The following is a 13,189-nucleotide window of genomic DNA, read 5'->3' on the forward strand; positions in this document are numbered from 1 at the left end:
AGGCTACCACCCTACCCTTGAGCCAAGCCCCACTTCCCATTTTCTAGAGGTTAATTGGAGATGAAAGCCTCAGGTCCTTTTGTGCCAGGGCTGGTTTTGAACCTTGATCCCCAGATCTCAGCCTCCTGAGTAGCTAGAATGACAGGCGTGAGCCACTACCCCTGGCTAGAAATATTCTTGAAATAGGAAAATTTCACATCTCTAGCTAGACTTATTTTTTAGTATAGAAGCAAGGAGAAAAGTATCTCTTGTGACCACTTCCATTAAATTATGTTTCCATTCAAAGCCTAGGATTGTGTGGTCTGGTTTACACTCTATTTTCCTTAAGCATTGACTTCAGCCCTGAGCATAAACTAAAACTGAACACACAGAGGCCAAACCAGGCCCAATGAAAAGTGGAAAGCACCATGACTGACAGCATAGCAAGGAGAGGTTTGGAGTGATTTGGGAGGCTGGTGAGAGTTGCTATCAAAGGAGAAGATCATTGAGTACTGTGGCTTGGCCTGAGCCTAGACTGAAGTTGCTGCCCTATTTTGCAACTAAAGCTAAGTCAACTTATCTTCTACCTCTCTGTCACCCTCCATGTGGAGGTAGATGGACAAGACCAGGTTTTAATTACCAGGTATTGATATGCGGATCACATGCATATGAGTTTCCAGGGAAAATGATCAGGCATGAATCTTTAAAAAGCACAGAAGTTAGCCAGGTCATTGGTGGCTCATGCCTGCAATTCTAGCAACTCCACTAGCTGAGATCCGAAGGATTGTGGTTGAACGTCAGCTCCAGCACAAAAGCCCTAGAGACTTCATCTGCAAACAACAAGCAAAAAGCAGGGCTGAAGGCATAGCTCAAGTGATAGAACTCTGACTTCAAACACAAGGAAATACACACACACACACACACACACACACACACACACACACACACTATTTAAAAGGAAGAGATAAGAAAATTAATACTCAAGCCAGCTCAAGCCAAATGAAAAAGAAAAAGAAGAGAAAAAGGAAAGAAAAAAGTTAGGAAGATCTTACCAATGAGCTGGGAATGGTGGTACACATTTGTAATCTGCGACACAGAAGGTATGCATAGCTAAGTCATGATTTCAGACCAGCCTGGGAATAAAAAAAAAAAGAAAGTAAAAGAAAAAAGATGTAAAACTTTATCAGGGTTAGAGATGTGACTAAGGTGGTAGAGTACTTGATTAGCAAGCACAAGGCCCAAAGTTCAAACCCTGTACCATCAAAACCAAACAAAAAAGTCACCCAGTTGATTCTAATGTGTTTCTGGCAGGCTTTGTGATCCCTCAGTCTCTGTCCCTAGAAGAGTTGGTTCCTAATGAGGCAGGCCTAACCTCTGCCTCATGGACCTTTCTGTGGCCAGTTGGCTGCCCCAGTGCAGAGCCTGGCACATGCTCCTTTGCTGTCCGCTCTCAGTCCCTTCTCCTGGCATGAACATAGCATTCGGTGTTCAAACCAGGAAAGTGTGAGTGTGACAGGAAGTCATCAGTTAATATTACTCCTCCTGAACAGTCCCAGACACTCTTAGGTCTTTGATCTAGAATTCATGGTAGTTTTCAAGATACTCCAAGCCCTTCTGCCAGTTTCCATCTGTGTAGGTCAGATCAGACTTGGCATATAATTGCCTGCCCTTGACCCAATGTAAATAATACTGCTGTATATATAGTTTATGAAGCACAACCCCCAAAGCCAGGCATGGTGGTGCACACCTATAATCCCAGCTCTATAAGGGGCACAGATAGAAGAAGGGGAGAAGACCCTATCAAAAAACATAACCTAGAGCAAAAAGGACTCTTTTATAGCAGGTGTGAGGCCCCAACTTTAATCCACAATGTCAAAATAAACAAATCAGCCAATGACTTGTTCTTATTTGAGGCCTTCCTTATAAATACCAAATTTTCTATTTCCTGTATTTAAGATTTGTAGGTATTTTCTTGCTTATTTCTTTCTAGGGACAGTAGAGGTTTTTGCCGTTGCTGGGTGTGTTCATGTCTCTGTGTGTGTGTGTGTGTGTGTGTGTGTGTGTGTGTGTGTGTGTGTATGTCTGTGTGTCTGTGTATGTCTTGTATATCAGTGTGTGTTTGTGTGTGGATGTTGGCACCAAAATTTGAATTCAGATTTTCTGTTTCTCACTTGATTTGCTTGCTTAATGCTGGTGTCCTACCACCTGAACTAACCTCTAGACTGGACATTTTGTTGGTTAATTAGAGATAAGAGCCTCAGAAGTCTTTCCTGCCAGGCTGGCTTCCAACTTTGCATGCATTCAGTGGAGATGTTGAGAGTTACTCGTGGTGTTGGTGGCCAGGGACCTCCCATTATGCAGATTCTTGAGTTAGGAAGAAGTTGTCATAAACTCATGTTATCCCTGACACAATTTAGTATAAAGGCAGTGAGTTCATATCCCTCCCCCACCATCTCACTGCTAGCCCCCAACCTACAGGACAGTGGAGGGATGGAAGTGAGGGGAAGCTGACTGGAGGGAAATAAGGAGCCCCTGTTTAAGAACTACACAGAGCTACTGCACCCAAGGCGTCCAGAGCCTGCTGCACTCTGTACCTGAGGCGTTGGGTCATCCTTGGGTATTGATTCTACTTACATAGAGACTGCTTCCTGGATCTCCCTCCCTTCCAGGAATACCAGAATCAGCTGATGCTCAAAATGTTTATAGAAAAATGGGATTTGCATATAGCCTGTGCAACATACATTTTTAAGGCAATAGTACCCAACCTAATGCTATATAATATGTAATAGATTGCTACATGAAAGTGATGTTATGCCATGTTCCTTAGAAAATAAAACCTTGGCCAGGTTCAGTACTGATCAGAATTTCTCAGTCTGTGGTTTGTTGAGTCTGAAAATTCTGAGTTCAGAGATGCAGGGAGTGAGATAGAGATGGAGATGACATCAGTAGAAAAGGAAGAATCTTTTGAGTTCTGAGCTGTCAATTTCTGACTGTCCAATGGCTCTTTGAGTAGAGATGCTGCCTACTTTCATCCCTCCGGCTGGGAGAGCTTCTATGCAAAAATACTACTGTTGCCAGTTGGAGATATCAATTGTGTGTGTGTGTGTGTGTGTGTGTGTGTGTGTGTGTGTGTGTGTGTGTGTGTGTAGTAGTAGTAGTAGTAGTAGTACCAGGGATTGAATTCAAGTCCTTGTGTTCATGGTTAGGTTCAATGCAGGATGTTTCTCATTCTTTCTAAAGAAATTCTGAAGTATATATTCTGTGATATGCTGCCTGAAAACCCAATATAACCTCTGATTTTCATATCAAAGACAAAACAAAAACAACATATTAGCAGATGAAATTTTTTAACCTTATGGGATATTGTACTACAACCTACACTCTGGCATGTAGTTTCCCTCCCTCCCTCCCTCCCTCCTTTCCTTCCTTCCTTCCTTCCAATATTGGGATTTAAAGTCAGGCCCTAAGAACTGTCCTTTAGTTTTTAGCACAAGGCTGGCACTCTACCATTTGAGCCACAGCTCCACTTCCAGCTTTTGGGTAGTTAATTGGAGATAAAAAGCCCCACAGACTTTCTAGCTTGGGCTAGCTTCAAACTGTGATCCTCAGATTTCAGCCATCTAAGAAGCTTCTAAGAATCCTTCTAAGAAGGATTACACCAGCACCATACCCAGTCATATGGGAGAACAGGAAAGAGAATGTATTAGCCATCGTTCCTGAAGCTTTCTTTTGGGGTGGAATGTCTGTGTGCTTTCTCATCAGAGCAGTGAGAGGGGAGGGGGAATTTATGAGAAATGAAGAAGGGAAATAATTCTGATTTGATCAGGTTATGAGTTACAGGATTAACAAAAATGGACTGGTTTGAAAATTGTTGAGCTAAGCTTTCTCCTTTTTCAAAAGTTTTTGATGAGAACAATAGGGGAAAAAGCTGAGAGACTGTATTTCAAAACTCCTTTAAAAAAAAGAAACTTGATTTATTGTCTGTACATAGTGGAGTTCTCTTTCAAGCACAAACCCCATTAAATTCCAGATACTTGCTATTTGCAAGTATTCTCAAAAATTCATTGATGACTTTTCACAAAACCTTTAGTCATGATTTTGTTATGGCAGAAAAGTATTTAAGACCAACAGAAACAGCCTTTATCTAAAATGCAGGATTCAGACAGTAGCACCAAATAATCAGGCAGAGTCAGTCTACACTTGCTTAGATTCCTCAGTGAACTTGAAGAGTGATGTCAGAACGCAGTAGGAGTAAGATGAATTTGGTTTTGATCATAATGGAGTACTTTCCTACTAACTACAGAATTTTAAAGCATGGTGAGAGGAGGGGCTGGTATTTGAGAGGACAAAGCTAGGTTTGGAGGTTGCCCAGTGGTAAAGCTCATTGATTCGCATTGATTTGTTTTGTCCTGTGCTAGGAGTGACAGGCTTGTGCTGTGCCTGGCTGCTTCCTCAGGCCAGGAGCAACTGTCTCTTTAACCTCCTAGCCGCCTGTCAGCCACATTGATCCTGGAATTCTCCCCTCTCTGCTTAGGTATCTTCATACTTTCTTGGAAAATTAAGTGGAAATGATAGTACATCTTTCCCTAATGCCAACATTTTTACTGTACCCACTCTGTGACTTTAGGAGCACCAGTTTTTAAGGGTAAGTCTCTGGGGGAGCACAGGTAGTTTTTTTTTGTTTTCTTTTAATAGAAAAGGCTGTGGGAGGCCTGGAGACTGTAGGGGGAGTTGGGAGTGGAGAGATTTCTAGGAACAGGGCATCACAGGGTAACGTCATTTCTTTGTCTAGAATCCACTTACATTTGCAAACGGCTTGATTCTCTTCTTCATTGCATTATATTAAACTTTATACCCTTGTTGGGGGAAAGAAAAAGTTGTTGTAAAATTTGTGTGTGTGTGTGTGTGTGTGTGTGTGTGTGTGTGTGTGTGTGTGTGCGCGCGCGCTCTCACGCGCTCTCGGGCCCTAATACTGGAGCTTCAACTCAGGGCCTTCAATTCTTGCCTAACTTTTTCTCTCAGAGTTAACCCGCTAACACTTGAGCCACAGTTCTGCTTCTGGCTTTTTGCTGCTTAATTAGAGATAAGAATCTCACAGACTTTCCTACTCAGACTGGTTTGGAACTGCAATTCATAGACCTCAGCCTCCTGAATAAATAGGATAGCAGGTGTGACTCACCAGCACCCTGCTCATTTTCTGTTAATATTATACAGAATATAGCACCAGGAAAAGTCTAAGGGGTTTAACACTGCATATATCTTTTTTTTTCTTTTAACACTGTATATATCTTAATAGTATAAGGGAGGAGAGGTGTCACCTGTGATAATTCTATAGATGGGATATGTTGAACAGGAGTTCATTCTCTATTAGCATGTAGCTTTATTTTATTTGATTATTTTTGAGTTAGCATGTGTTGGTAATATGAAGGTGTCACATTGTGATATATCCATACAGTGATCTGGAGGATCTAATCATCCCAGGGTGAGTTTATTCCTACAGAGAGCAAACCACTCACCTGCCAGTACCTCCTCCACCATCAATACCAGCCAGTCCACAGCCCAGACCCCGGCCACCTGTGGTATTGGTACTCATGTTTTAGGCCACTGACCACCTGCCCTAATCCCCCCAAGGCCAGATATAACATCACTAGTGACAACCTTTACACCTACTGATCACTGAAATTATGCACTTCCAGGCCTATACCTGCTGATCCAGGAAATCACAGGAAAGGCTCCTAGGACCAACTGTGGTTTCCCTGTGAATTCCACATGGTATCATGTTCCCCTCTCGAAATGTGATGGCTTCAATTTCAGTCTAAGTGTCTAAATACTTTGAATCATTTTGTCTTCGTTGTATCCTACGAGGTCCCTCTTGTATGTCTTGAGAGAATCTGGGGTCTGAGCTCAGCACCCCCAGGCTGAGCCCTCCCCCAGCTCTATACGTCTCACTAAGATCCTGTCTGATAAGCTTTGTGCCTGTAACTGGATTTACTGACTTCCTCCCACAAAGTTTTTCATCCAATCTCTTTCTCAGGTGATAGGATAGCTTTGCACCTCTCTGTCCAAGCCAGCAATCCATCCATTTCGATGCCTTCCTGTCCTCCCTTCCCCATAAGTACTCTGTCATCAAGACCTGTCGTCCCATCTTATCAGAGTCCCTTGTCATGACTGAATTGGTTCATGTAGCTTTCTCCTTGATCCCTTGCTTTTCTCTAGGGCTACCATCCCAGCAGAGATTCCTGCGAGTCTCAGTGAGCTTCCTACTAGCTACTCTTTTTGTCCTTGCAATAGATATTATCTTGTAATGTTAGTCCCTATCGCTTCTCTCCCAGTATAAAACCCTTAAGTGGCTTCCTGGTAATTACACACTCAAGTTCAAATTCCTGAGAATGACTGTTAGGACCCATCATCATTAGACCCAAGCCACTCTGCTGACCCACAATATGCTCCCCTTATTGTGGGAGAGGTCAGCTATGTTTCATGTGGGGGGGTGGGTGTGGGTGTGGGTGTGTGTATGGACTGGTTGGTGCACACACTATGGAGGAGGTGCTGGCAGATAAGTGATTTGCTCTCTCTAGCTCAACCATGTTCCCTGTCAATAAAGGCCCATCCTTCTTTACAGGATTCCCTAACATTCTAGACTCTATAATCAGAGATATTTTCCTATACATCTCTTTAATACATGTTTGTGTGTGTGTGTGTGTGTGTGTGTGTGTGTGTGTGTGTGCGCGCGCGTGCGTGCGTGCACGCGTGCACATACGTACATGTGAGTGTGCTGCTCTTACCAGGCCTGGGTGCTTTTTTAAGCTCAATGCTAGCATTCTACCACTTGAGCCACCATCTCCACTTCTGGCTTTTGGGGGGTGGGAAGGGTGATTAATTGAAAATAAGAATCTCATGGACCTTCCTGCCTAGTCTTGTTTTGAATAGCAGTCTAGAGATCTCAGCCCTCTTAAGAAGTTAGGGTCCTAGACAGCGAGCCATCAGCACCCAGCTATCTCTTTAATACTATGAGCACCTCTGTTACAGGAATGATCTCATAGTTCCTCAGCTACTTTGTCAAGACAGTATATGCATCATCTATCAGTAACTCTCTGTTGAGTAGTGGCTTTCTGGTAGGCATTGACTAGGCCTTGAGAATTCAGAAATGACCAAGTCAGACACTCATGAATCTAAAAAGACAGGTATCAAAGGAATACTCAGACAAACTTATGTCAGATTGCAGTTAAAACAAATGAGTCAATTAATAGATGATGCCTGCCACAGAGGTATATGAACAGTCATATGAACAGTGACAGAACAGAATCTCCCAGAAAAATCAGGAAACGTTGTGGGAAGAAGCAGCAGAAATGGCTTCTGAAAGACAAGGATAAGTTTATTGAGATAGGAAAGGCTGTAGATTTGATGGCTCTTGATTCTTCTTGGATTCTTAAAGAATCCCACCATAAGATATGGGATGGATGTGGGACTTTCTGGAAACAGTGAGTGGTGGGATGTTTTCTTGCCTGCTTTTCTCAGTCTTTTTGTTACTCAGAGGAGCAGCCAGCCTGACTGACACAACTATCTTTGTTTCTGAAGGGTCATCAGATTCAATGAGGAGAATATTGATTGGCACATTCACAGTCCCCCACGAGGCACCTGGTTGAGATGTGCGTTTGTGCACTGACATCCTCTTTACAGTCCCTGCTGGAATTGAACACAATGTCAAACCTTTTCTTCCAAGGACTCACTGTATTTCTAGGATTTTAAAAAGTTTATGTAGTTGATGGTGTGGCCCATTTGGTATAGCACTAGCCAGTGAAGGAAAGTAGCAGGTACCAAGTTTGAATCCTGGTTTGGAGACATAAAAAAAGTTTATCTCTGTCTGAGTGCCTCAGAAATATGAAATTCCTCAGGACCATCAAAAGCCAGGTTCTCTCTCACACATGAAGCATGTTTCAGGGCAGGCTTGCCAAGGTAACAAACCAGGCCTTGTCTGCAAGGGAAGAGATACCTTCCTATTGGGACCTGGTAATGCTGATAGAGGTTGAAAAAGAAATAAAATACTGCTCCATGAAGTGCAATTCCTGTCATATAATAAATGGAAATGAATCTTTTGGGGATGTTTTTTCTTACCTAATTTGAAGGAGCCTCAGATGATTCTTGGATGAGCTGGAAGGCTATCTTAGGTGCTAAATGATCAATGTCCTTGAAATCAAGCATCACTGAGAGATGTGGAACAGGGGGGTGGGAGCAGCAGGGTATAAACCCCTTCCCTTTCCTTCCCATTGTTTTGTAGGTTTCATTACATGTTGTTAAAATACTTTTAAGAAAACACTCAGGCTGCTGTAGAAAAACCCAGGTAAATGTTGGAGGCATTTGACTATGTTTTTCTTCATTGTGTTTTAGCTATCTATCACTTTGATTAGCTGGGAATGCAGCTAATGACTTCTCTGTGTAACACCAAACTCAAGACCTGGTTTGACAGCCTGGCTAAGAACACTTCTGTCCTGATGTCTGTGCTTATTTTTGGCATATATTTCTTTTTTTTTCTTTGTGGGTCATGGGGCTTGAACTCTGGGCCTGGGCACTGTCCCTGAGCTCCTCACCTCAAGGCTGCCGTTTTGGCATATATTTCTGTTCCTACATGGGTTGACTGGAAGGGAGCACACCTGTGTTTAGAGTTCGGGGTCCTTAATTAGAAATCTTGTTAAGCTATACAATTATAAGGGAATATCTAGTTAAAGCCAATTAGCATCATTCCACTTTAAGGCTGATCTGAGCTTAGCCTCACAAGCAGTAATGTTTGACTAGTTTACTACTAGAAAGGCTTTGTTGGGGGCGGGGCTGGAATTATTGGCGTGATATCTACGTTTATATTCTAGAAGTCGACATGGAATTCCATGCAGAAATGCAATTTATGATATGACTTTCTTTTCTTATACTTGAGACCTCCATTCTCCTTTACTGATGTCATTTCTGGGCTGTCTTATCCTCAATCCAGGAAGAGCGTTGGTGAAAAGCACAGAAACCAGTGATGTTTGTGGCTGTGGAATTTCCATGGAGAAAATAGAGTGGAACTCACATGGATCATCTTCTGTACCTGCGAGCCCGCCCCTCTCCCAGGCACGTTCGTGGCCAGGAGTGAAGCTGTGTTCCGGTGCTTTCAGAGGGTCATTGGAAAGGTGTGGAGGGGCGGGGAAAGATGGGCAAGAACATGGAGCATGTTTCACAACCTGAACCTCAGAACTGTGATCCTCCACGTGGAGCGCTACTTGAAGAAAAGAAAAAAAACAAACAAAAGTCTAATGGCTTCTCAGGGATTTTGTTTTCTGTGCACATTCAAGCCATAGTGACAGTACAGGTGGCAGTATTTCGCACACTCGGATTTCATTTCTGTTCAATGTGAAAGATGGATTGATCGACTGACGTTCCTTGCTGTTCCGTCACTAGTGTAAAATATGTATATGTTTATCTTTATTTTTATAATATGCAAATACATTTAAATTTATACAGTTTGAAGCTTCTAGCATTAGTTGACACTGGGTGCAATATTTTGCATGAGAACTGTGCCAGGATGAGGCTGATTTCTTATTTTAGTGTAGAACATTTTTTGTTCTTTCTTTATTCTTTATTCCACCTTCTCAAATTAAAATGAAGAGGTTAAAGAAATCTATTTTGCCAGTAATTAACAAGATCTTACAACAAGCATTTCAGAAAATGTCCTTGCCTGGCAGTTACCTTGCATGGTGGGGAGAGTATTTCTGTTCTCTTTCCACATTCGTACTATGGCAGCCTCTTGTAGGGGGCCCTAGGGGACAAATAATCCATGGAAAAATCTGAGTTTTTCAATAACTTGAGGTAATCTGGAGTCAGTTCTGAATGCTCTGTGAGGTTTTCCAATTAAGTACCTCTTTTTCTAGAATGGGGTTCAACAATTAGCAAATGCTTTGCCAGCTCTTCCACATCTGGCTGAGAATATCCTCAGTGGAGAGCACAGCCTGACATCGTGTATTTATTCATACAGAGCCTCTTGTTGGACGTCTATTGCCAAGAAGTAGTAAAAGCCTTGTTTGAGAGTCAACATGAGGTAAAACTTAGAAGCAAACCCAACCAATTGCTCTGTCTCCTAATTGGGGCCAAACAGCATATGCTGTAGTAGTAACACATTCTTTGAGGAATATAAAGGATTCTGTTTACATCTTCCTCTTCCCTGTGTGGATAGAAAATGTGTAAAAACTGTTTCTCACTAGTGTCAGACAAAGTGAGTCAGCTGGTATTACTCGTTCCCTTCTTTTACAAAGTATTGACTGTTGGAATGCCATAGAGTACAAAGTCTCCCCGTATTTAAAATTTAACAGTGAATATACAACTGCATTTAGAGAATTTGCAAATCAATTTGTGTAGGAACAGTTAACTCTGTTGACTTCAGAACTTGATTATAAAGTCAGGTGGGGTACCCTATTTGTAGGTGTAGTTTTGAAGATAATTGCATATGACAATTCATATGTAAAGTTTCATTTTCCTTTAGAACATATTCACAAGGTGAATTTAGTTAATCCTTTTGTCACAGTTCTCGTGCGTGCGTGCGTGTGTGTGTGTGTGTGTGTGTGTGTGTGTGTGTACTGAATGATAACATTTAATTGCTTTATGGACCACTGGCAGTTAGATTTTTTTAATTGGCACCAGATAGTTCTTCAGCTGTCAAATCAACCTGCTTTGTTCGGGTTTGGCAAAAGACTTCCAAATATGCAACTCTGGGATCACTCCCCAGAGGTTCTGCTAAGTGAAAGTAATGTCACTGGGGCTGAACCCTTGTGAAGGATTTACTATTTTCATGAACCCATATGCCCATGTTCTTCATATCTACTACTTTTTTTGACAAGTGATGTTTTGTGCTGTTATCTGAACCCTAGAGAAGCAGTGTATGAGGAAATCTAGTGTGTTGTGGCCAAAGAGTTGTCATGGTAGAGGGTCATATGACTACAAGAAGCTCCAGATAATACTGAGAACTTGCTTTCAGCATGGGCTGGGGAAGGTTGAAGATACAGAAAACACTGCTCTACAGGAATTTTGCCATCTATATAGGAAATTCCGTTTTTTTTCTCGCAACACCTGGAAAGACTCAGCCACCAGCAAAGGCTGACAGACCATTCATTAAGCACAAGAGGCATTTGTTCCATCCAGTGAGTCCCTTGCCTCTCATACCAATGCCCTCCAAGTTTGTTATGGTTTCTATTCCTGCAAAACCACTTCCTGGAATTGTAAAAGTGCTGCCAGAATAAATGTTTTCCCCCTTCTAAGAAAAAACAACTCTGCTCCTATTGACACTTATGTATTGGACTCTTCTGTCTGAATAAAGAGGAAAAGGTTTGCTGTGATTCCGGATGGAATGTGTTCTTCATGCCGCAGTCTGTGAATTGTAATTGCGATTTCTCACTTCATTGTCTTAATGGGGAAAGAAATTTAAAAATATTAAAATGTCAATAAAAGAAATGGTTAAGCAATGTATTGCCAGTTTGATTATTTGTTTTATTTCAGTGTGTATCAGTTAAGGAGTAATTATGTTATATTTTTACTTAACTTTGAGCTACAGGGGGTGAGGGTGGCAGCCCTTGAGGAGAAACTCAAAGTTCCCTTGCTTTAAAGTTCTGCCTCTGAGTCGAGTGCTAGTGGCTCATGCCTATCATCCTAGCTGCTCAGGAGGTTGAGACCCGGAGTGTCAAAAATCAATGTCATCCCAGGTGGAAATGTCTGTGAGATGACCTCTGCAGAATAACTGCAAAGAGCTAGTCTGGAGGCATAGCTCAAGTGGCAGAAAATCAGCTGTTAGCAAACAACCCGAGTCCAATGCCTAGAAATAGCATTAAAAAAGGCAAGCAAACATGTGCTCTGCTTCTGGAGCACCTTCAAGCTTCTTGGGACTGGGGTTAGAACCTAAGACCTCACACCTGCTAGCCCTGTGCATCCTCAGCCCAACACTGGCCATGTGATGTAGGTCAGATTCCTTCTTCAGTGAGGTATTATATTCCTACATCAAACTTACTGAGTTGGAAGTTCCCTCTTCCAAGTCTTCCTTTGCAGGAACTCTTTGCATGAGGCCCTCCAGGACTTCTATGTAACATATTCTGAGGACCTTCTGACATTTACCCACTCCCCACCTTCCACCTAGTGCTCTGTTCCATCTGTTTTGTTTTTATTTTTCTTATTAAAAGGAGCTGATAAGAATCCACAAATCCTCCAGAGAAATCCTGCCCAGAGGCATTAGGATCCTGGGTCCAAAAAAGAAGGAAGCAGCTGAGATGAGGAAAATGTTAATGAAAGATGCCTGAAAAGGTAGGTAGAATCATCAGATGCTCTGAGTTCAGATTTGCCTCTGTCAGTGAAAAAGGAAACCAACTAGCAGAATTTCCAAGGGCATTGAAACCTGATGGGCTCCAGGTCAATGGCTCTCTTGCAGCTATATCAGGTAATGTCAACCTCACAGCTGCCTTGTCCTGATGAAGACAGTGTCATTACAGCATCTATCATCAGCTTTAGCCTTTTGAAAAAAAATTGAAAAATCTGCTGAGCAGGTGACAGAGAAAAGCAGATTTCCGTGATAACAATTAGAAGTGCATAATTTATCACTTGTATGCTTACTTCCCACAACTACTTCCCCCAACTCATTGTGGGCTTTTTAAAATAGGCTCTACATTCTCTGAACGTCAAATCCAGCAGTTCCAACACAGGGAGGCCTTCTGTGCTGAATTTCGATGAGGGAGAGGCAGAAAGAGAAAACTAGACAGATGAGGAGAGACAGTGGGGCAGGTGGAGACAACACCTCTTCTTCCTGAAGACCCTGAAAAATACATCTGGCAACCCTAACTAAGACAATGTTCTTGATGTCCCTAGAACAAACCTGTGCAGGGGCAGGAGTCCCTCCACATGGGTTGAGGTGCCAGAACAATTGAGATTCCCACAGGGATATATATATATATCCTCACAAGTGCTACAATAGACTACCAATTTCCATCTCTCACTTCTCATTCTCCTGCCTCAAGAAACCTGTACTCTTCTCCTTCCCTCCTCCCCTTCCTCATCCTCTTCTTTGTCCTCTAGGGCATAAGGCATAATGCCAGTAGCTCTAACAGTCAGGAATCTTAGTTGGGAGGTTTATGCTAACCCACCAGTAACCAAGAGGTCCTCACCATCTTTGGTGCCATAGTGTCACTTTCAAATAAATTTTGCC

At 42.3% G+C, this 13,189-nt stretch overlaps 1 protein-coding gene across 3 annotated transcripts in view; it reads left to right on the forward strand.

Moving 5' to 3' along the window:
• Nucleotides 1-11,460, forward strand: part of Mfhas1 (multifunctional ROCO family signaling regulator 1) — an 88,414-nt gene extending 76,954 nt beyond the window's left edge. Inside the window, exons 3-4 of one of the 3 annotated variants that reach the window (XM_090353977.1) lie at nt 4,514-4,624; nt 8,963-11,460. In XM_090353977.1, the coding sequence (XP_090210103.1) occupies nt 4,514-4,541 (28 nt within the window). In that variant the 3' untranslated portion in view covers nt 4,542-4,624; nt 8,963-11,460. Of the gene's footprint in view, nt 1-4,513; nt 4,625-8,257; nt 8,295-8,962 lie in introns of those variants that run through there. The other 2 variants (XM_090353978.1, XM_090353976.1) reach the window with 2 other exon arrangements.
• Nucleotides 11,461-13,189: the final 1,729 nt, after the last annotated feature.

Source organism: Megascapheus bottae, chromosome 20 (assembly GCF_031878675.1).
Source record: "Megascapheus bottae isolate mThoBot1 chromosome 20, mThoBot2.hap1, whole genome shotgun sequence".
NCBI classification, from domain to species: Eukaryota; Metazoa; Chordata; class Mammalia; order Rodentia; family Geomyidae; genus Megascapheus; species Megascapheus bottae.